We start from the raw sequence: 25,855 nt of genomic DNA on the forward strand, positions 1-25,855 counted from the left end.
GTTAGATTGTATTTGTTGCTCGTCCGCAGTGAAGCATTTCTTCCGACTCAATAAATGATGTTAGGAGATATAAATAGTTATTGTTTTACTCTGATCCGATGGCTAGTGCTTGGAGATATCTCTCTTTGGTCTCATGTCTTTCATTTGTTTTATTATTTTCCCGGAAACATTGGTCTCACAAATAGCAGCCGCCTGAAGTGTCTGTGTTGGTTTCTACTTCCTTATACATTAAATTCTTTCAAAATGCACGTGTTAAAAGAAAGAAAGAAAAAAAGAAAGAAAATCCAAACGACCACAGGAGTGAAGTGATGTGTATAATAAAATTAACAATAACAATGTAACAAATACAAGATATGTTCTGTATATGTTGTCAGTAGAAAGGCACCAATAATAATGATACGAAGGGTGATCAAAAAGTAAGGTTACAAAGCCTTTTCATATAATCAATACAGCCAACAGATAGTACATACATTAGGTTGTTTCTCGACATAGTCTCCATATTCATCTCCCTTGAGACACTTGTTCCATCGTGGGATGAGTTTGAAGATTCCCTCATAGTGAAAATCATGTCCTTGCGTGTTTAGCCATGTTGTCATGAAGTGTTTCACCTCCTCGACTGAAGCGAAGTGACGGCCTCGGAGGTGCTCCTTCAAGTGAGGGAACAGATGAGTCGCTTGAAGGTAGGGATGCGCACGAGACGAGTCGAGACAGGATTTTCCTGACAAAATTCGAGTCGAGACATGGCTCTTCCAATAGTAAAATATACATTTTTCGAGTCGAGACATCACTTTTACAGCACATTTTCGAGACGAGAAAGCCATAAATCTTGTCTCGTGCGCATCTTTACTTGAAGGCAGGTACGAGCTGTAGGAAGGGAGATCGATGACGTTTGAGCGAAATGCTTCAACAGCGTAGTGACGTTTTCTCACCACCCTCAAACTTTCGACACCATTCTGCGACAGGCCGACGAGACATTACAGTCCCTCCGTAAACTTCTATCAGATGCCAGTGAATTTCAGCCGCGGTTACATGTTTCGCCCACAGAAATCAAATAACTGAGCAGACTTCTTTGCGAACTTAAAGTTTTCCAAGCCGTCATTTCAACCACCAATCAGAAGAGTCCAATCACACATACATGAAGTATATATGTATTCCATACACTCTATTGCCCCATCATATTCGCCTGAAGATGAGGACGATGTCAGCCCTCGAAACGTCGCAAGATATAACAGTATTTACCTGGCTGCTAGCCCGAGAACACCTGTTCACAATACGTCGGCAGGAAAGCTTCAATAGATAATTTGAGTATAGTTTACAGTAAATTAAAAAGAATGTTCAGTAATTATGTATACGTTCCAGCCTTGAAACTCAGTGAAACGGTGTACGTTTCACCGTTATCGCCAAAATAAATTTTACCAAACAGAAAGAAGTTTTGTCGTTAACTGTACAAAGTATGTTTTTACCTTTTTGTTAATATTTTCCTTTTATAAACTTCTTAGATTCAATTAATAAATTTCATTTGAAGTTTTTTTTTTTTTTTTTTTTTTTTTTTAACATGGAATTTGAAGTACAAGTATATCCGTATTATCAACTTTACTTGTATTTGCCACTCAATATTTAACACGAAAGTATACATGAAACACTTCTGTGAAAAATTATTTTCTTTCCTAGGGTGTAATGATTCCAACCGATCAGTCACAACAGTTCTTACATCGCTACACAAACTCATCAAATACTTTTTGAATAGGGGCCAGTTTGTTTACAGCCTTTCTGGTTTGTTTGCATCATCAAACTGAAAAGTCCTCAACAACAGCAGTATCGTTTGTAGCTTATGATGAGACGATTTAGGTCGTGTACCTTCTGTTTGCCGAAGGTCCTCTACTTTCCATTAAAGGATTTGAGTACTCCGACCAAATACAGAAGTCCTATCACAGCGCGAATTTCATCCCTGTATGTGTCAGTAACATCACTATCTCTGCTATAGCTGTTTCTCATATTGTGACGATGGCCGTTCGGGCTTTATACATTTCGCAAGAAGTGGAAGAAATTACAAAATGTCAATAAATTGTAACAATTGTACACACGTTGACTCATGAAAATCAAAATTGATCTGATGTAGGCCTGCCGCCAATTCTATTAGGTTTCTAATATCGCTATCTGAAGTGATAAGAAGAACCATTGGTGGGGCAGTTATAGGAGTATCCCCATTATGATATGACTGCACAGTAGATTCAACCTTGGGTACACATTGAAGCATACAGAAAGTACATGAAAAAAATAATCGAAGCATATATTTGGGAACGCATTTTATTATAGTGCTGCTAAAATGTCTTGAGCCGTGGCAAAAATGCGAACATAAGCTCACACCCACGCGTTGAGCCAATAAAAGTTCAACTGTTGCTAAGCAAGAAAGCCTTAGCGAAAGGGAGTGGAATTCCTTCAGCCGATAGCAGCGCTTGGAACGGAAGACTAGGTGTCAAGTCAATGTGGTATATCTATACCACGAGCGCGCGCTTTAAATGAACGTGAAAAAAGAAAAGCTATGGCGGTAGCTGCGGATCCGATACCTTGCTTGGTGCCGTCTGCATCTAACTGTTTCTAGTAAATATAAAGAGCCTGGGTGTTGTAATGTTTCTCTGCAAACCTGTAGATTCTGCGTCAATCTTCAGGATAAGGAGACAACATAAGCCAGATAACACGTTAGTGGAAAACTCCACCTGTGGCAATCTCCATGAATTCTAGAAGAGGGACATGGGAAATGGATGCGTCATTTGCCATAAAACAACATTTCAAAGAGAACTGAAAATAATTCAGAGTTATGGGTTGTTCTCAGAGGGAAAACAGGGCCATAAAATTCTGTCTGTAACTCAACTCGATTTTTTCCTTGGTCTCAGCATCTTGTCTTAAAAATTATCTTTTCCCAATTTCCCAAATTTAGCTGCCAATTTTCCCTTGTTTATTGAAGATTCCCTCATTCTACATATTACTGACAAGAAGCCAAACGTCTGGTTACGCCACTAATAAAGAACCAGTGGCGGCTTTAGTAGGTAGGCCGGATAGACACGGGACTACCCAAAAATATTGAAAGATATATAAAAGCTAAAAGATACAATAAAGAGTAAATATATTTTCCACTATTTATATTAATGGCAGATAATTACTTAACAAATACCGTCAATCAGTATTGTAAAAGCAATTTCCTACTATCATTAATCAATCAATTGTGTACAGAAAAAATATGTATCCATGAGCGAGGGAGCGGGCATACCCAAAATTGAAATCCCAGAGCACCCCTTTAAAAAACAGTTACAATATTTGCAAATAGCTTTTCATTTTTTGTTTTAATTTGAAATACTAAAGCAAAATTTGTAGATTAACGAACACAGAAAACAGGAAAACTTAACGTTCAAGTGCAGAAAAGAAAGGGAGAAAAATGTTAGGAGTAAGTATGTAACCTGGAATTTTGTTTTCATAGACTCCGTTTGAATGAAATAAAGTTGATATTTTTTTTCAGAGCGCATATTTTGAGTGTTGGCTGTGACAAGTGCAGGGAAAGTCGTTTATCAAAACAGAGTGAACCACGGAACTTTCACTCGGTGACAGTGCGATATCTAATTATCGCTTCTCTCTCTCTCTCTCTCCATTCGGCTGAATAAACACTCCTTTCAAAGATTGAAATCATTCGCTGAACAAAGAAAGTGAAATGGGTGTCTTAAATGTACAAATTTCATTTTTAAAAAATTAGATTATTTTTTTGTCTTTATCACACAGAAAGGGAAAGATTTTGTGTAGTCATCGCTGCTTGACAGTACTTGAGACATATTTTCTAATCTATCGGGGAATAAAAACGAAATATGTACTAAAGGATATATATGTAAAAACGGATTCTCTATCAGCCAGTCTTATTGACAAATGAAGGGAGAAAAAAAGCAGGAGAGCCATTCAAGTAAAGTTTCAGAAACTCAAGTTTACATCAAAAGGAATGTTAACATTATTTTTTTACTTTACAACTTGGACAGTATTGGCTTCTCCTCAATAATCATTTCATATTATAACGACTTATCAAAAAGATAGTCGTCAACCTGGTTCGGCTTAGTAAGATATATAAGTCTCGAGTGGTAGTAGTCTTTAATAATTATATACTATCGTTCTCACCTTTTTATATGAATAATAACGTCGATAAACAGTGCAACAAAGAATGATTTATTAGTTGATATATTTTTATAATATATTTTCCTTAACATTGACAAGCACCGAAACTTGCTGACACGGTATCCATAAACATGTACATAGCAACAACTATCCCATAATAATATCTTACATATCTCAAAAAAATTCTTCTTCTGTTATTATTAAATTAACATTCTATGAAGCATAGTGCATATGTATGAGCACTTTCTGCCCAAGGTACAGGTAAATATTAATCAATCCAAAGTATTTTGTTATATAAAATGTCGCCCGACAAATGGACTGAATATAAAAGTCATAAGCGAGTTTGGCTTTTATGTTCAAGAACCACTGGTCCGATTACAATAGTGTTCTTACATGCATATGTCCATCACATTTTGATTGCACCTTGAATATCTCTTCATTATATTTCACATATACATTAAACAAATCTTACACTTCCTCAATACTTATATTTAACAATAAAGTTTTAACACAAATTAATATAATGAAAACAATTTTTGTGCTTGATTAATCATGAATTACATTATAATCCTTCACGTTAATAAGAAAGAATTCAAGTCATTGAAAACTTATCGTTGATGAATAAAAATCAAAGAAAATATAATTGAACAAAAAAATAAAAATTAAACATAACCTACGTTTGAATAACCAAATGTAAGTAAATAAATCTATTTTTACAGAAACAAAAGACACCCTTTTGTTATTATATAAATACTTTTTTTTTTAATTATTATTATTATTATTATTTTTCATTCCTGTTTATTTGAGCAAGAATGTCAGGTGCTACTAACTCTTTCACGAGGTGCATCCATTTTTCCTTAGTATACGGAGTAGGTTTCCAAACCTTTAACTCATCTATATTACGAAGTCCAATTGACATACCCGTTTTAGCATTCAATAGTTCGAAAACTTTAGGATTTATTTCCTTAAAACATAAATAAGGACCTGAGAAAATGTCACAAAATTTATAAATCTTTAACAACATATTACTTTGTGGATGTTGTTTAACAAAAACTAAGTCATTGACCTTGATCCGATATTTTCCTTCTTGCAACGACTCTACCTGAGAATTGCGTTTCAAAAACTTGTTATGTCTTCGGATCTTTACCATATTCACTAAACTGGAAGAATCTATAATTGTTGAATCTTTTAATTTGACATCAAAATGTTGTTCCACAGGGAAAATCAAATCAGAGCCATTATGCACATTAGCAGGTGACACACCTAAAGTGTCTGATATAGAATGATTCAAAAGGTACGTAATTTGGTTGACATGCTTAATCCATTCAGCATGTTTATCCTTACAAAAGTGCCGGAACAACATACCAAAATTGCGATGTACATTTTCTACCACAGAGCTACTTGGATGGTACGGAGTTACAAAATGAATTTTAATGTTAGCTTTGTTCATGGCTTTGAGAAACACATCACTTTTGAATTGTGAACCGTTATCGCATAATATATGTTCGATAGGGCCACAATGCGGAATATATACATTCAGAATTTTGTTTACGATAGCAGCGGAAGTTGCTTTACGCAAAGGATAGGCTACTACATATCGTGAAAAGATATCCATAGTTGTTAACAGATAAATTTCTCCAGTAGCTGCTCTTGGTAAAGGTCCATATAAATCGATCGACAGAAATGAATGTGGTCTCTCAGGCGTTATTGAGAGCATTGCACACTGTACATAGAAAGGAACGTCGTATCTGGGGTGGTTCAAATGAATGTTTCGTTTTACGCACTCCTTCAACTTATTAAAACTGTGTTCTTGAATAGGACCCCATTGCCATGGTACTCCTTTCTTTATGATCATAAATAAAGGCTGGGCTATCTCAGCGAATCGCGGTATGGCTTTGCGAAACCAATTGAAGAGTCCTAATATTTGTCGTGTCTGTTTCACATTTACAGGAGCAGGCAGATCTTCTATGGCTTGAACTTTAGATTGACTGAATTGTAAACCAGAGGCATCAATTTGGTACCCAAGAAATTCTATAGAATTTTGTAAAAATTTGGATTTCTGTAGATTGATAGTAAGGCCTGAACTTTCCAATCTGTCTAAAACTATATCTAAGTACTTCAGGTATTCATGTGGATTTTTCCCCATGATTAAGATGTCATCAGCATAAGTTATCACGTTGCTACGTAAGTCTTGACCTAGAACTTTGTTCAAGCAGGATGCTAATGCTGCACTACCATTGATAAGCCCAAAGACTACACGATTGTATTCGTACAGATGACCTTCAAAACTAAATGCTGTGTATGGTTTTGAATCTTCATGTAACTCGACCTGATTATACGCCATCACTAGATCTAGATTTCCGAATACAGTGTTCCCTTGTAAAGAAGCTAGTATTTCTTCTACTGGAGGATACCTCACTTGTTCCAGATCAATATAACTGTTCGTGCGTCTCAAATCCAATACCACACGTAGAGAACCATTTTTCTTTGGAACAACATGTAATGGATTAAGGTGGACGCTTCTTGAAGGCCTAATGATCCCATCTCTTAACATATTTGTAATTTGCTGACGTACATTCTCCCGGTATCTATATGGAATTACGTAGGGCTTGGTTACTATGGGTTTGTCTGTTTTAACTTTAAAAGAATAAACAAAATCCTTGCAGCGTCCAGGACGTTCTGAAAAGACATTTCTATGTTTATATAAGATGTTTTTAAAATCGGCTTTTACTGCGTTATCAGCAAAATCAAAGTTGCTTTCGAGTGATTTAACATGTTCAGAAAATACTACATCGTCCTTTACATTCACCAAATTTTGTGTCTCTTCCAATCGTTGATCATTTAATTTATCACTTTCTGCACTAATAGAAACATTATTTACTACAGGTGAAATATCATTATATTGACAAGCAAGATTATCTAATTTTGGAAGCAGTTTCTGAACGATTTCCTGGGGTATACCCGGTATAGTCAACGTTTGATTTTTAAAATCAAGCATGACACGTAATTGAGATAATAAATCTAAGCCCATAATTAATTTCTCGTTAAGATCCTTTATTACCAGAATAGGAATTGATATTTCAAAATCTTGAATAGATATTGTCACACGAGTAATTCCTGCTACTCTCTTTTTATGTTTACCGGTAAAATCAACTATAATAAGGTTCTCAGCCTTTTGTAGCTTAGGATTCGAATAATTACTAGTAATTGCTTTCCACAACGAATACGATAATAGAGAGGCATTTGCTCCCGTATCGAGTAAAGCTTCAGTACTTAACCCATTGATTTTAATAGGTATTTTAGCTGTACTATATGATTTTAAAAATACAAAATTTTCTTCAATATTAAAACCATCATTGACAGTATCATCTTCAAACCAACAACGATTTACAACAGGTATAAATTGGTACTGACACCTATTAAGTGCTATTTCCGAATAATTATTTACAGTGACGTCATGTGAAAGATCATTTTCATAATTAGCATGAACATGTAAATTGGAAGATAAATGTTCGTAAGAATTATCGCTTGAAATTTTAGATAAGTGTTCATGAGAATCCACAGCTGACATGGGTTTAACCCCTACCACATCAGCCGCAATTAGTTTAAATTCATATTCGTGTATGGTTTCAATAAAGTACATTGTACAGCACAGTCATGATTATGACACGTATTACTGTTCTGTACAGTACTTACTTCAATACCTGGATCTTGATGTGAAGTGTCATCTCTTGACCCCCAATTACGTCTATTCATGTAATTTGTCGTATTTCTGGAATTTCGCCAAATGTTTCGTCTATTTTGCAACCTATTTCGATTAGGGGATCTGACATAATTATTGTTGTGTTTGGTTAGATTAGGTTGATTCCCTACATGGCTTTGCCTATATTGTTCGTTTTGATTGCTAGAATTTACTTGGCTTGGGTTGTATTCCGTACCGTTCACACTTCGGATATTTAGATTCCGAACAGGTACACGATGATCTGAATTATTCTTATTTTTACCCACTTCTGCTTGTTGATTCAAAGCATGGTATTGAGTTTCATAACATTGTACGAGCATTAACAAATGATTGAAACTCATACACTGTGTAGAAAACAAGATCTGTTGTAACTTAAATGGGAGCAAATTTCGAATGGATGCTATTATTCTAGATTCTGATTGCAATGGATTTACAACTTTTAATTCGTTGTAGGTATTTACAACAAACTCGACAACAGATTTGTGTAAACGAGGATTGAAATGTTGATTTCTAAGGGTGGCATCTCTATTTGCCAGCAAAAAGTCATTTTCATAATTTGCGATCAATGCCGCTTTGAATTCCTCATATGTACTAATGTGATCACGTATTGCTTTAAACCATAAGGAACAAGGTGGGAGTAATACATGGGGTATTAATTTCATATATTGTGATCGATCTATACACATTATATCGCATTCGTCTTGGAATTTCTCTAAGAAAGAAGTGGCATTTTCATTACACTTACCACTGAATTTACTCATAGCTCGGATTTCACTCATCTTAACACTTAATTTTACCTTCTTTCTATCGTTCCGTGTACTTGTCGAGTGATAATTTCTGTCCATAACGTGCTGCGTCGTCACACCATCTATGTTTCGCCCATCTGTACTCTTCGGATAATTTTCTTCTAATAGAATATCCTCATCAGACCCCGGCGAAGGCGAGTTCATCTCTGTTGAGTGAGGAAACTCCAAGCGCTCACTACCCAAGTTATTACGGTAAATGTTGTCTTTAGACTGTAACGTTCTAATCTCTTCCTGTATAGTAGCTAATAATTGCGTATTCGCACGTATGTTGTTAGAATTGTTGATGACCTGGATCTTTTGCTGTTTAACGGAAGATTCTATTACTTCTAAATCTTTTTTTACAGCACTGATTTCTTGGTTTTGGTGATTGTGCTTTTCCTGACAATCATCGGATATTCTTTTTAACTTTTCCTCAAACTGTGAGGATATATCATTCACCACCTGGACAATTGTCTGTTTCATTTCATCTGATTTCTGTTCTATCCGTTCTATCCGTCTACCTAATTCCTCATATTGTTTGTTATATTCGTCGAATTTCTGTTCCATGATCTGGTTAGATTCGTTGAGCTTCTGTTCCATGGTCTGCTTTAATTCTTCATTTTGCTTGTTAGATTCGTTGAACTTCTGCTCCATGGTCTGGTTAGATTCGTTGAACTTCTGCTCCATGGTCTGGTTAGAATCGTTGAACTTCTGCTCCATGGTCTGGTTAGATTCGTTGAACTTCTGCTCCATGGTCTGCTTTAGCTCGGTAGACATCTGAATCAATTGTCGCTGTAAAGCGAACAAGATTCGGTCCTCCGATGGCAATCCTGGTGTTACACTAGTTTCAACGTTGTCACTAATACTTGATTCACGCTGCATTGTTTCGTTGTCCATTTTTCTTATAATTACTTTACCACTTCGCAATATGATCAAATTCGTATTCATTCACTTGATTATAAAAGTAAATTCACCCTTACTTTTGCTTCGGGACGTGAATTTACAGTCGTTCCCGGGTGAGGTAAACCAAAAATTTTTATAACGACTTATCAAAAAGATAGTCGTCAACCTGGTTCGGCTTAGTAAGATATATGTCTCGAGTGGTAGTAGTCTTTAATAATTATATACTATCGTTCTCACCTTTTTATATGAATAATAACGTCGATAAACAGTGCAACAAAGAATGATTTATTAGTTGATATATTTTTATAATATATTTTCCTTAACATTGACAAGCACCGAAACTTGCTGACACGGTATCCATAAACATGTACATAGCAACAACTATCCCATAATAATATCTTACATATCTCAAAAAAATTCTTCTTCTGTTATTATTAAATTAACATTCTATGAAGCATAGTGCATATGTATGAGCACTTTCTGCCCAAAGTACAGGTAAATATTAATCAATCCAAAGTATTTTGTTATAATATGTATGTTAAAATGACAAACATACAGTGACACCAATATATATATATATCTTTCAGAAGAGTGTAGTTTTCCTCCTGTACCCATTTTTGTGGCATTTTTCGTTAGTAGAGTCAAGTCCTTAATATCTTAACGGCTACTGTCGTCCGTTACTTCACATAACTCTTGAACGAAACCGAATTTTTAGTCTGTTTTTAGCAACAGTTAGCCAGAGCTCTGAACTGCGCCGAGTTCGTTCATAGCGTTAATCCGTTAACATCTTCACGGGTAACGGCGATTTAGAAGGTGGACGAACTTCAAGACTCATGACCTGAAAGACCCAGAGGCGGTCAGACTCATATGACCCACCAGACCCGGTAACGCAGTCTGATCTGGATATACCCATGACCCGGAGTGACTGGACAGACCCATGAATCAAGTGACCCGGAGATGAAACGTCGTGATAAACGTGTGGGGAATATATGTGAGGCCACTAATGCAATTCTAACAAATGATTCTCTCCTCTCTTATTGGCTTTTCACTAAATATAATTTTCTTTGTAGTTTCTTGTTGTTTGCGTCTCTGTGTGTCAAGCATTGCACTGAAACATAACTACAAGGTTTATCAGAGTACAAACGCGTGAGAATCACAGAAAAGATAAGCTATATGTTTGTCTTTAGAGGGAACTTCAAAGTTTAATATACCTGTAAAATTTATCGATTAGAATATAAAGGATAGCACTGAGCCCAAACACTGTTTCGTTAATTCTCCTTGTATATGGCATATTTTAAAACCACGTATATGGCAAAATGAATAAACATGAAATTATAATTCTGAGAACAAAATTTTCAAAACATGGTATCTTAATTAAGAAGTGTCACGCCTAGAATCAAAGAAGTGCGTATTTTTACTCAAGCAGTCAACATCATTAATCAGCTAGAAGATTTTGCCCTAATGTTTGAAAGACAATATTTCATTTGCTTCTGAGTCACTGGATCTGTCTAGGTCTCTCAGTCTGTCCTGGTCACCGCATTAGACCGAGTCTGAGAAGTCGTGAACCAACTGATCCGCTGACCCATGGCTACTGGGTTATTCATATTCTATTTCCATGATCTTCTTTACTATCTTTAGCACAGTTTATTCATTAATTAATTTAATCCCCCTCGTGACAAAGCGCTTAGCACACGAGCCTATGGTGTGGGAGACTGGGTTCGATTCCCAGCGGGAGTTCATATAGTTCGGATTCCATATTAAGCTCTACGTCTACGTCTCCTATAGCCTTGTAACGTTTCACTCTTATTTGTAACTTACCGTTAAAAATTCTTTTACCTTTCTGTTAGAATTATTGCCCACAGTTCAAGTAAGTCAACACGATCCAGCAAATTAATTTTTACTCATAATTACAAGAGAAATTGAGCACATCAAGTGCGTATCACAATTAACTTTTATTCTCAAAACTCCATGAAAAACCTTTCTTCCGTTGTCATAGCAACGCGAAGCAAATAACCATAGAGTAATTATATATTATAAGAGGTTTCAGCTGCTCTTCCCGCCGAAACTGCGGAAACCAAGCGCCACCACTCAAGGAAGTTAGATGCCACTACCTACTAAAAGCAACAACGAATCAAATCATTGAGAGCGAATGAGTCTGATAGAATTAGCCAATGATGCACTTAGCTACTGCCAGTAGCAGACGATGCAGTTAGTTACGACTCTAGTCGGTAGTGTCGCAGAATCGCTTTCGTTGCACTGTGGGAAAAAATAATTTCCATTAGTTATATAGGAAGTGGTCCATCAGGGTAATCAGTGCAAATAACTATATCTTGTTACAGCAACTCTCATTACATGATTATTTATCTATATCAACCAATATTTCACATTTTTCTTCTTCTTCTTCTTCTTCTTCTTCACAACAGATTGTGCACTTTTAAGCACCGTTGTCCAAAATAGCTACAATTAGAAATGAAAGTAATTCACAGATTTCAGATATACAATATCGTTGTAACCTCGGTGCTGAAAGGGACGCTAAACTCAAATCAAATCAAAATATTTATTGGCGAGAAGATCTGTTTTACAATATTTAGGTGTTTATTTGTCTGAATACTCCCCCGATATGTCCGAACCGTTCTTAAGCAAGACATAGTGATTTGAGACCGTGCACTGAGTGTCGTAAGGGGTAGCATGTTCCGATCGTACATACCATTAATTAATAATCATCTAACAAAAACTGGTTGCCTATAGACTTAACATTGGAAAAGCGTTTGACGCGCGAATCGTCATTGTAAACAATGGAAAATAGAATTTTTAGCACTAGAAATAGGGTGAAGCCCTTTTCATTTTGTTCTGCGAACACGATTTTTCAAAACCCCCTTTTTTTTTTTAAAATTCTGACAACTCTTTTTTCGATATTTTTGGTTCCAAAAATTATCTAGAATACGAAATTGCATTTTCTGGTAGGACAATCGTATCTCATGGTTGGTCAAACTTACTCCCCTCCCTCCAAACAAAAGATCTGAATTGAAATCAATATTGTTCGATTCTAATTTTGTTCCAGCACATATGCCAAATTCAACTATTTGCATATCGTGTTCGTTCACGAAACCAATTGGTGCACTAAAAAGTTCTATGAACAATCAATAAAGGTCGATTGCTTTGCTCCAAATTTGCAATTATTGCATAGGTACCTAATCTATTTACTTGTCCAATTTTTGAAAACAAAAAACAAATGAGGGATGAAAATGTAAAATAGTAAATTAATTACGTAAGTATCTGATTACAGGGTGTTTCAAACCAATACCAACAATGTTCAGGACGTGATTTCTGACACCAAGATAAGACAAAAAGTATAGCCCATCCTGGGTGCACAAATCCTTCCTTTCGGAGTTATAGGCTGCAGAAAACATGAAAAAATGAACTTTAAAGGTCCATAGCTTCAATACTATGGGACCTACCGTTGTCGGGTCAAGACTTCACTTAGGAACTAATATGTGCCCTGTGCAAATATCAATGTTTCAGAATCCTGCGGTACTTTCGCAACAATTTTTATAGGCGAGGTTTGGCTACGGGCGTACAGTTTGAAGTACTTACCAATTACCTCTATAAAAATTGTTGCGGAAGTACCGCAGGACTCTGAAATGTAGATATTTGGGTAGGGCACGTACTAGTCCCTAAGTAAAGTCTTTACCTGTCTACTTTAGGTCCCATACTATTGGAACTCTGGTCCTTCAAAGTTCATTTTTTTTTTTTTTTTTTTTTTTTTTATGTTTCCCACAGCCTATAACTCCGAAAGAAAGCATTTGTGCACACTATACTTTTTGTCTTATCTTGGTGTAAGGAATCATCTCCCGAATGTTGTCGGTGTTGTTTTGAAACAATCTGTATATTGAATTTGTGTTTGTAGTTCAACATTTATTACAAACTGTTCTTTGGTTTGGTATCGAAAGATGCTACTTCAGCTCTTTGTTGCAAGGAAGCTCAGAGAGCGAGCATTTGAGTTTGAAATTTTGATAGCCCTGAGGCGTCTGACTTTGTAAAACGGAATTCTATAGAATCGCCATGATGTTCGTCGCTTCCTAGTGTCTGGCACTTTTGTATTCCATTGTCACTCACTCAAAGTAACACAACACTTTATATTCACACGATCCATTACGTGGAGAATGACGAAGGAAATTCTGAAGATCGTGTAACGGACAGCAAATGACGTTCTTTATAACTGTTGCTACAATTTTCTCTGGTCATTTCCTGGTTATTTACAATAAACATTAACAAAACTTTACAAAACAGGATTAAAAATATGGTTAATGGCAAAAAGATTACCAATTTTATGCCAGTTTGTGAGATGTCCAACCACTTCTACATTTCTTGCAATACTGAGGAGTTTTATGTTGTTTCCTACAACAATAACAGGATAATTTGATATTTGACGTTAGAGCTGCCATTTTGGTACGTCAACCTGTTGATTTAAATGAGAAATTGTCATGTTCTTTTCTTCGTGTCTGTTATATTATTAATAAATCACGTCTTTTATTTCAAGTTACCAGATTTTATTTTGTTTGTATACAGAAACGAGGACATGTGCATTTCAGTATTGTCTTCCCAAGTGTTCATTAGTTCCCTACCCACATTTTCACGTTTCTCAAAATACTCCAAATTTCAAAGAATGATCTTAAAATCTTTCGCTAAGTTAAAAAAAAAAAAAAAAAAAAAAAAATTGAATAACAAATTGAAATAGTAGGTATTCATAATTAAGGTGTCATTGTGTAGAGGACTCTGGAGATATAATCAGTGGGCGGAATGGAACCAAATTTGGTAGAAATATATTTGGAAACATACAGAAGCGATTGTTATGGTAAACGAAATTAGTTCCAATTCTCATCACCAGGGGGCACTGCGGCGCTGGACAACGCCAATTAAGTGCGATATGGAAGAAAAAAGGTATTATTGATTCGAAAAGATAAGAAAGAATATAAGTATCTCCTCTGCGGGCCTCGTACATTGATTGATAAGTAGAGCTTTTAATATCTCGTGGACTAGTGACTAAAATACTTGGTATCAGTGTTTCTTTCAGAAAAAATGTACCGGGGAACACACATTAGTAATCGGAGGGGCATATATTTTCACACGGTACTATTCTACTTATATTATAGATTCTAATTACATTTTGGCCTCCTCCGCGGGGGGGGGGGCAGTGTCCTTCCAAAAACATGCTTGGTATGGGTAGAGATAAGAAGAAAAACTAAGCAAAAAAGAAATCAAATGTCAGAATGTAAAGGTAAGTATCTTACTGAACGAATAGCGACATAGGTCTATACCCTATCTGGGTATGTGAATGCACTTATATACACAAGAAAAACACCGTACTCACGGTTTAACTTTCGTCTACAAAATGATGTGTGTAATACTTTTCAAGATGAGCTCCGTCTGATGTTTCATGAACAAAATCCAACTTGCAGCATGACCAATTGCAGAACCCAATTAGTTCGCAATAACAGCCTGAGCATACTGAATAATGTTCTGTCGCTTGGGTGGACAATGTTATACTTTATGTTTTTGATACTAGGATACCGGCAGTGTCACTTTGACTTTCACGTAGCCAGAACCCTACACTACTGACGCTTGGTAGAGCTATAATTCGTATTGCCTAAACACATACAGGCGTAAGAACTTACTCGTTACTCGTCATAAAATAGAGCTGCCTTGTGATTATATTACGTCGCTCTGACGTAGGAGACCTTGGTTCAATTCCAGGTGGTTCGGATCCCACGTTAAACTATAGATCCACGTTTCATATAGGCTTGATACTGAAAGGGACGTTAATCTCAAATTCAAAGAACCGTCGTCCAAGATCAGTAGGTGCTGATGAGATGGGAGTTGTGAAGCAAACCATGGTGCTGACATTTCCAGAGGGCGCTTATTAGTATACTACAGGGTGGTCCAAAAATATGTATTGATCAAGTATAATATTCTAGCTAATGGATTTATTTGCTTCGACTGTTCCGAGCTTAAGATATAACTAAAAAAGGCATTAAGAACAAATAATAAAGAAATTAAGTCTACCTGATGGATAACAATAAGAAATTATATAAAAACCAATGAATTGATCACTACGGGACTGTATACCTACTTTTGACCACCCTGTATAGTACTGGTACCATTCGGCAACAGGGTTTCGCCGTTGTCTCATTACACCATATGGTTTGAAAAGAATGGTGAGAAAGCTGATGATACCAGTATGTTAGAAGTGAAACGAAGAAGACATCCTAAAACAATTATGCGGCAAGACGTTGAAAACTTTGCTCCTGCCATCGTGGAGAAATATGTGAATAACAAAGTCGTGTTACCGGCAGATGCCAATGCAGTATCAAAGAATCTGGACATGCCAATAGAAATAAGAAATCATATATATATATATATATATATATATATATATATATATATATATATATATATATATATATATATATATATATATATATATATATATATATATATAAGCAGTGGCGAAGGGTGATAGTTTCAATAGGGTAGGCCCAATGTTCTACTACTACTACCACTACTACTACTACTACTACTACTACTACTACTACTACTACTACTACTACTACTAATAATAATAATAATAATAATAATAATAATAATAATAATAATAATTATTATTATTATTATTATTATTATTATTATTATTATTATTATTATTATTATTATTATTATTATTATTATTATATAAAAAAATGAAACAGATTAGACATAAATATTTTACTACAGAAATACAAGAAGACGAATTCACATAAATTTAACGCAACTGTAGTCCATCGACAGCATTTATTCGATCCGGATCTCAATTTTCATAATGAAATTGACGTATGTGACTCATAGATAATCTTAATTTACCATAATGCAATTTAATTGTTTTAATTGGCGTGATCGGGTGGGGAAGATGGACTATCACATTATCTGCGCTTCACAAGAAATTTATGTTGTTTAGTCTACATGTATTGAAACAAACTCAGCTTGTAAAATTTTGTCTTTAATTATATTGTTCAAAACACAAGACAGGCATTCTATCAAGATATTTTGTGTGTCACTTAATTCACCTTTAAAAACAGAATCATACTTAAATAATTTTTATACACTGCTCTTTATTTCAACAACTACAAATATATATTGTACCAATACATGCAGAACTCTCTTGCCCTCTGTTTGTTCTATTTTCGTTCCTTAATAACACATTAATTTTCAAAAGACCAATGACATAGAAGATTCTTTAATAGGAATTATATTACGTATATTCATATTCTCCACTTGCTGATATTTTCTCTCATTCACTTTTGCAAAAGTAAGAAAAAATATCACTCATAATACCTCAAAAAAACACACTCTTTCTAATGAACTCAATGAGTCTCATATTGTACATGTTTGCGCCAACGCAACGGAATAAAGGGGCATTAGTTTGCGATAATAGGCGTAGCGCCTTTAAAATTGCTTGTTCCAGCTTTTGCGTTGCGTTCGAATCCGTAAAATTAAGTAAAGTTGGAACGGAATGGAGCCCACGTTATCTTGCTCTTTATTTGTTTGATATATCGAATCGAAATCGAAGGTCTTCCGAGAACGAAAGTCGATAAGCGCTGAGGCCGGTCTCCTTCGCAGGTTAATACCAACACGTCCTCTCGCGGGATTTTCTTAGTAGCTTGGCGGTAGTTCTACTGCCGCCTGAGACACTGCTCGGTGAGCCTCCCAGCAGTGGTGCCAACCACGATTTCTTTATCGAAATATGTTTTTCCAACTTAGAAAATATAATCCATTCTGTGCAAGGAAAATGAATTAATTATAAATTATAATTTCTGAAAGTAAATGGGTAGGCCGGGCCTCAGGGCCTCTTACCACCCTTCGCCACTGTATATAAGCGAGAGCGAGATCAAAACTGGATTCATTCGCCTGCAGAGATTAACGTGAAAAATTACTCTTTTTTTTTTTTTTCATTCTTGAAGGTTACCATTCTTGAAGGTATTATTTTTAATTGTAGAATAGAACCGCATGAATCACAATTCCACACGTAGAGCGTTCCACGCCAATTCTTGTTGGTCCACGAACTTTCAATTCAAGCCATGCAAATTCCAATTTAAAGAAAGGAAAAAGTAGTTCAAGGATCTTTAAGTGGGAGGAGGATCTAACATACAACAGGATTTATGGAAAAAAAAAAAAAAGGAACAAAATTGATACATACATTTCTCTGCAATTTCTTGGTGGATGGGATGCGTCTTCCAAATAAGGCAGAGATAATTTAATATGTGTGTTCGTGAAGTTTTCTTCTATACCAAGAAAGCGATGCAATTATAAACATGAACAAAACAACGAGATACTACGAATAGTTTCCAAATTGAAAAGAGAAACAAAAGCGAATCGAGTTTGTATATATATTGATGTGACCATTGACCCGTGGCGTGAGTGAAAGGCAATCATTGGAGAAGAGGGAGGCGTGTCCAACAATGAAGAACGCAGATGGATTATTGTAACAGAAGAACGCGGTGTATGTTACCTCGTCCTCTGATTGTAAATACCGATTCTCTCTCTCTTTAGCTACATCATAAAAAGGAAAATCTCTTTTTGTTGCCTCGAGGTGTGAAAAACATTTCTCTGTTTTTCTCATTTACGACTCAATTACTTCTCCATCAATAACAACAATCACTCGGCAACAATGAAGAAAATACTTGGGAACAATAGAAACGCCAACAACAGGAAGGCATGTTCCTATGTGCTTCAAGCGTTTCAATATATTATTATTATTATTATTATTATTATTATTATTATTATTATTATTATTATTATTATTATTATTATTATTATTATTATTATTATTATTATTATTATTATCTATTCTACACTACATAGTAAAAATAACTGTTAATTCAACACAATCCCTCTATAAATTTTGACACATGGCTGTCGTTAGTTCAACTGCATCGGATTTTGGAGTAAATTGTCAGTTAAAATGAAAGTGGTTAAAGCAACTATATGACATTTTGATTTGTAGTATGGAGTGATTTTAGTAACAGCACTGCTATTGTTTTGTATACAGTTGTCAAATTACTAAGTTTTAAAAAAGTCTTCCTTCTTATTAAATCGGAAAGAGGAATAATAACGTATTTGGTACAAATATTTACAAATGGTTACAGGGGAAAATATATAATCAGGGAGAAAGAGGAACACCTGGAAATTGATCTTGCGATTTGACAACCACGCTTCTTGATTGATTGGGATACCCAGAAATCAAACGAGATGCCAAATGATTTTTGGCTCAGCGCCATTTTAAAGAATCTCCATAGATTGAAAAACACGAAAAATAATATAAGAAAATCGAAAACAGTTAATTTTGTCAGCAAATTCATGCACTCGCAACACTTCTTTCATGTATAGGTTGCCCAAAATATAGTAAACTGTTCGTAAGTTATACAAACGTCAAATATATTGCGTAAAGCTTTGTCATAGCTCAAAATAAAAACTAGTGCAAATTTTCAATGCCAGTTACTTAAATATTTATGACTTCCTGGAAGGCAATATGTATGCTAGAAATTACAGTGTATAGATGTATGTTCTGAAAATGAAATGAAGTTTTACGTCCCACGCTTATGCCGCCTAGGCTAAAGCAGACTGTGATTATAAGAAATGAATTAATTGGCGGAATGAAGAAAGTGGGATGAAACGGGAGATCCCCGAGAAAACCCACGCACAAGGTGTTTGTCCACCACAAAGTTCACTTGGCGTGGGCTGGGATCGAACTCAGGACCCCAAGCAGCAGAGGTGAAGTTTCTACCACTGAGCCACCGCGGTCCCCGATGTATGTTCTGATACATAAGATTTTAAACCTCTTGTCAATGACGGATAACACAGTTATCAGTACTATTTTAGTAACTCAATGATTTGTGGTCACCATTTGAGCTCGAGTGTTAGTAACAACACAAAATGTATATTCGAGAACGCCGTGGTGCTGTTCCTATTTCCATGCTCATTCGTTTATTTATCTAGTTCTTTGACAATGTCGTGATGTTATTGTGATAGTGCAAGACTAACACCGGCTTCATGTGAAACCAGTAACACTGGGCCTGTGTTAACCGCAACATCGGACAATTGGTATTGAAATCAGTGATGTCAACCTGAAACGTTATAAAATCCCATTTCGAAAGGCAGAAATTCCCATTTTGCTGTTGAATTTCCCACGCTATACTAATAGCAAAATCTTGAAAACTTAGAAAACATGACCAGTGAAATTAGTGTATGTCATTTTCTTCAATATATGAGTGAATTATTCAAAAATTCCGATCGTCTACGTTTATCAAACAATTTATGGATAAGTATTTTCCTTAATTGAAAGAGACAATTAAAAATGCTGATGAAAATAAGCACATTTTGTTATGAGTTTAGTATTCGCATCACGTTCTCCTGTTACAATCTTCTGCTGAAAGTTATAAAACTAGATAAACTTGATTCTTCAGCTATTTCCTATCGAATGATTTGGAAGTTGAACGTTTCTCCTTTTATTTTCTTCTCTTAATTCTTTCATTTCTATTTTTTTAAATACCAGAGTACAATTAGGATTTTGAGATTCTTTGGACGTTCTTTGGAATTAGGATTTTGAGATTCAAAATCACTGAATAAATTACTTTAACACTAATGTGCATTTTATATTAATAAAATTTGACAATTAGCATTAATTTCAAATTTATTGAAGATTCCTTTGTCTACTACTCGTCCATACACAATTTTGCTGGCCTCAATGGAATAGATATATGAAAAATCCCATAAATTCTGCCATTTTGTTACGAAAATTCCCTTTATCCCATTTCGAGAAATCATTGTTAAAACATCCCATAATACGGGATTTTCCCCACGGGTTGGCATCACTGATTGAAATAACAGCTAAAGTGGCAGTGATACTGGGACCACGGACCTCTCTTAAAATTGAGTTGTATTAACTATCGTTTTTCGATGTGTAGTAATGTTTCACACGTAAATAAATATGGGTCTTTAGCCTTGCTCTATTTTTTTTTACCCACGCAAAAGTGTGTCTTTTACTCCCATAAACCTATGAGGTTGTTTAAACCTTTAGTGGTACTCAGGCAGTGTGGAAATTAGGCTAATTCTAAGTAATATTGAGCGGAGGATAATATTAGGTCCATCGGGAGAAAGAGGCCGGAGGGGAATAATTCAAAACGAGAGAAAGACTCCTCCCCCTACACACATACATCAGTATCTCATAACAGTAATAAACAAACCAATAACCTTAAACAATAAGTAAACTACTATATACTGCGTGAGATATCTGCACCTAATCTTCGGAACGTAATTGAGTGTAGGATTGCAAGTGTCTTACATTGCATATATATGATACAATGTAAGACATTCACAAATGCATGTATGGCTATGCTATTTGCAGTAAATATAGCAACATTCAAATTCACCTCCGACTATGAAGCTGGGTGACGTCAGAAAAAATCGTCTGGCCGACCTGTTTAAATGTTGAACGCTTTGGAGATTGCTGGATGGACGCTTTCCTACGCATCACATTTTCCTGCGTTGTTACACTCTGAGGTCGGCCAGGAGACTTCATTCTCACTGCAGTACCTATTGCTCTGAAGTTTGATACCCAAACTTGACTTTTTTTTTTCTATACGGAACAGAATCATACTGACCAAGTCCGAAACGATCACAACAAACGTGCGATGCTCACCGCGGCACGCCATTGCGACTACTGAAAATGACATGTAAACCACTATCGTTTGATACCCTTTCGTCGCCGTATCCCCACCACAATTCGCACAGCGCCCTCTCCAAATACGCCGGACCCTGTATATTTATATTAAGCACTATAGTACTATAGTTTATACAGTGCAGTAAGCTAAAATAATTGTTTTATATTATGTATAATGTGCACACGTGCATTACAATGTATGTGTATTCGCGACTGTCCTTATATCCTCCCTTAAAATCGCCCTTTCGCCTCTTGGAAAAAACCCTGCTTGCATCTGTGGGCATGGCTGTTTTATAAAACTCCCCATACTTATGCATAGCACCAGAGAGAGAAAAGGCTTCTTCTATGATAATAGATTGGAAGTCTACAAAGAGCGAAACAAAGAACAGAATAACTCACCTGAAGACACGCGACTGGGACGTAACCAACGAGGTTGCTTCTCAGAGATTTGGCTGCCCACCATTTCTTGCCTTCTTTGCAAAGCACCTAAAGCAACAGAAAATATTTACATTCAACTTTCTACTAATTTACTTATCTATATTCAGCATTTATTTGATCTTTAAATTTTCAATTACAATTATACAGGGTATTTCAAAACAACACCAACAACGTATACTAATCCTAAGGTACTCACGCAGTAATTTTTATACAGGGAGTTCAGCTACATGCATATAATTTGAAGTATCATCCAACTACCTCTATAAAATTTATTCCGGAAGTACCACAGGATTCTGAAACTCGGATATTCGGATAGGACACATAATAGTTCCTAAGTGAAGTCTTGACCTGACTACTGTAGGTCGCATAATTTTGGAGGTATAGACTTTAAATTTCATTTTTTTCATGTTTTCGGTAGCCTATAACTCCGAAAGGAAGCATTTGTGCACCCAGGATAGTCTATACTTTTTGTCTTATCTTGGTGTCAGGGATCACCTCCCAAACGTTGTCGGTGTTGTTTTGAAACACCCTGTATAAGTGTACATTTTATTTAGTGACCAAGAATATTTAACATGATTCGAGTTTCAGGAATGAATTGTTCCTCTGGCTCGTATTTGAAGTTTAGACTGTCCTGAAATGTTGGCATTTGTATGAAGTGAGTGATGCAACTGTCGTATCCTCTATGGACTGCACTGTAGATGTGTTAAATTGTTCTTTTCCATGACCAAATGGTGCTAGAAGTTCTTGAGGACGTGAGTGGTAGCTGCCAAATGGCGATAGTTGATTGGAGGACCCAAGAAAACTGAGAAACTGATTGGCTAATTTGAATTTGATGCAGTATCAATCCCGACAATATCACTTAGGCCTATACGATACCGTTTAGCCAATGTATATAAGTAAACATGAAAGTGACTATGTTCGTGAATTAATTAACTGTTGAACCACCTGTTCGGTTTCCATCAAATTTTCAATGTAGATGAGGTTCGCGCCTAAGATTGTTTTTATCATTTCACTTTGACGGTGCAACGTAGGGAAGGGAGAGATAAAAAAGATCGAAAGTGACCGATATTATTGTCGACTCCATAATTTTCAGGGTCGGTGAGACAAAGAGTGACACTTCTGATGCCGTTAGTACCCGTAAGGGGAGATGTGACTAAAAATAATTGAAAATGAAACCGATATTAATGTCGAATTCATAGTTTTTGGGGTCCCTAAGTTTGTTGGTGACAGTTTTGGTGCCCTTTATGTCCAAAATCAAATATATTCTCTCCGTGCGAAGAATGACTATTCTGCTAGCAATACAAAAATGAAACATTTAAACTGAAATATTTCTGTTTTATGTCTTTCAACCTGCTGAACAATCTATATTCTATTTGCTCTAGGCTGAGAGCGATGAAAGAACAATCAATTTGTTGTTTTAACCACACAGCTAATGGACTATAAGATCCATAAACCCTTCTGAAATAGACAAGGGAAATAATCGTAATGAACATTATTTTTCAGATGTTAGAATGTAAAATTTAAAAAGCATTATTCTTTATGTTTTTGGGAGTTTAGTGTTGGGGCTGAGGCGTGACGCCGTCATCAGCGGAACAAGTAAATTAATTATGCTGGTAATTACCCTTTCAGCTTCCACACACAAAGCGAGTATTGATTCTTGCGGTTGGTTGGATGCAACTAACCACACGTCATCTACACATCACACACTCAGTGGCAGAGAAAGAGAAAGCAGTTGTTCGCAACGTACAAAAAACAAAGAATAAAGCAGAAGGTAGATAGTTACTCTTCCAGATCAGAAGTGGGCGTTGTCTTCTACTAAATTGGATGCAAACTCATGAGCTCTGCTCTTTGGCTCAATCGGGCTTGTACCCAATAATTTGGTGTTTTCGCATTGAATAGCACGATTAGGGCCGGTCGAGTCGGGTCGAGTACGACTCAGTACGGATGTGAAAAGCATCTTCCCATTTGTTTTCAGCTTCAAGAAAAATCCACTAGGGAGCAAAAAATCTTCCAGAATGCATTCCAGATCTATATAAAATTTGGAGAAATGTTTATTGTTTAGGAATTTCCTATTCAGGTCTTTCACTTTTTTCCATTCAGGCCTCAATATTTTTTTACCTTATGACATTGCAGTGGCGTCTTCTCAACGTTTTGTGACAGCAATCTGTGCAAAATAAGGTCAAATATTTTCTGGGGCCTTATTTCGTGCCAGTTTGTGTCAAAGCAATGCAAAGGTTGCGTTTAAGTGTGCGATATCCATATCAATTTCCAGTAGCGGCAATTGTGCTTTTGTTATCATCCATCCTCCGCAATCTTTTCTATAGACTCATCTTTTATATATATATATATATATATATATATATAGTAAAACCTGTCAACTTGACCACGTCTCTAAGTTGGCAACCTGTTCATTTTCGCCTGGTTCGTCTTAAACCTGCATTTTCACATAAGAAATTCGTTACTTATTATTCTGTAAGTTGGCCACCTGTCTATCTTGGAAGTTGGCCGCATTGAAGCAATCTTTACCCTACGATGATAATAATGAATTTACCTGCGTATCTTGGCCATACAAAATACTCTTTTGTTATTTTTCTTAACTCTTTCGTATTCCCATACGAGAGGCAGATGTTCTGTATTTGTGGCTGGAGACAAAGAAGTATGGATTCCACGATTTGTTCTTGGAGGCCAATGGCCAGAACACTACCCTGATAAAGGAGTGATGAAGCAAGATGTGAATAAGAAAAAGCACGTACGTGAATTCAGGAAATGGTTGTACATATTTGTTTACCCTGTCTGATTTGGTAAAACCATTAGCTACCTCTGTTCCTTTCATCAGTGAGGAGCTTTAGTAATTTCGAAAAATTCTCAAGGTTAAACCTAACCATCTCATTTGCCAACTATTAGCACCTCATGGTTTATTGAAAGTTAGCGGAGGTTTTGAGATATGCATTCCCGTAAGAGTTTCTCAAAACATCTTCTGCTCCGAGGGAAACACTTCTGCCTCATTAACAAGAGGTAGTTAACTACAATATTAGAATGTGCATATCTGCCAAAAATAATAAAACAAATACGTCTAGAATGAACCACCATTCAGTAAAACTTAAAAGATGTCATATAAATTGCATATGAATTTCTCAATTTATAACTTAATTTTTCTTGTTTTCAATCTGAATAACTCAGTGTGCTATAATATCAATTTCAACAAACTGCGTACATACGCTTCTATTTCATGGTTGTTTGTGTTATTGTGTTTTCAATCCGAATAATCCAATGTACCAGACTAGTTTTCAGCAAGAGAAAGGTATGCACATATATTAAACATACTATAGTAATATTTTCTAGTACTGTATATTTTTATGATTACTCTATATACATTATTTAAAAGTAGCTGTCGTGCCATTGCTTATTAAAATTTTACAATCAAGTAAACTAGAAATCCTATTTAAAAATACACCATTTACACTTATTTTCTGTTAGTTGGCTACTTTTCAATGGAACCGATGGTGGCCAACATAGACAGGTTTCACTGTGTATACATATAGTAGTCCTCAGCAAAATTTTGGACGCATATCTGGAGTCTTTCCTCCATGCAAATTCCTAGTTAAAGCTTTTACTTCAGTATCATATCATTGACATGCCACGATATATTTGTTACTTACAAAACAAACAACTTTTTTGAGGGCTTTATGCATATAATGACTGAAAACCAGCCGTTTGAAAAAAATGCCGCAGGAGTAATAAAAAATTGTCGAACATCGAACATAGATAAAATTCAACATGGCGCTGCTGCGATACTTACAGCACAGCTTAACACACCGACATATCTGAGCCAAAGTTCGACTCGGGACGCTTAAGTTTCATTTGGGATGGCTCAACGCTGATGATTTCACACTGACGAAAAAGTACCGACTCCGGTCAACCTAGGCTGGCAATCATACAGCGCCAAAGTACCTCTGCAGTGCAAGTTATAGAAGATAGAGCCCGAGTCCTAATGATATTATTGTACTGTACGTGAGAGTGCGAGCCCCACTTAACAGATAGAACTCGAATCCTAGCAAACGTAAAGCCACTAACGTTAGAAGA

The 25,855-nt window shown here is 35.9% G+C and overlaps 1 protein-coding gene and 1 long non-coding RNA gene across 2 annotated transcripts in view; one reads left to right on the top strand and one right to left on the bottom strand.

Annotated features, from left to right (window-relative positions):
* Positions 1-25,855, bottom strand: part of LOC145672864 (uncharacterized) — a 432,953-nt gene that overhangs the window by 401,989 nt on the left and 5,109 nt on the right. Inside the window, exon 2 of the mRNA XM_081742034.1 lies at positions 21,734-21,820. Coding sequence (XP_081598160.1) covers positions 21,734-21,820 — 87 coding nt within the window. The remainder of the gene's footprint in view (positions 1-21,733; positions 21,821-25,855) is intronic.
* LOC145672865 (uncharacterized) overlaps positions 1-25,855 on the top strand; it is a 285,955-nt gene that overhangs the window by 48,363 nt on the left and 211,737 nt on the right. The gene's annotated exons all lie outside the window — the stretch shown is intronic.

This window comes from Thermobia domestica, chromosome 16 (genome assembly GCF_964235325.1).
Source record: "Thermobia domestica chromosome 16, izTheDome1.hap1.1, whole genome shotgun sequence".
Classification (NCBI taxonomy): Eukaryota; Metazoa; Arthropoda; class Insecta; order Zygentoma; family Lepismatidae; genus Thermobia; species Thermobia domestica.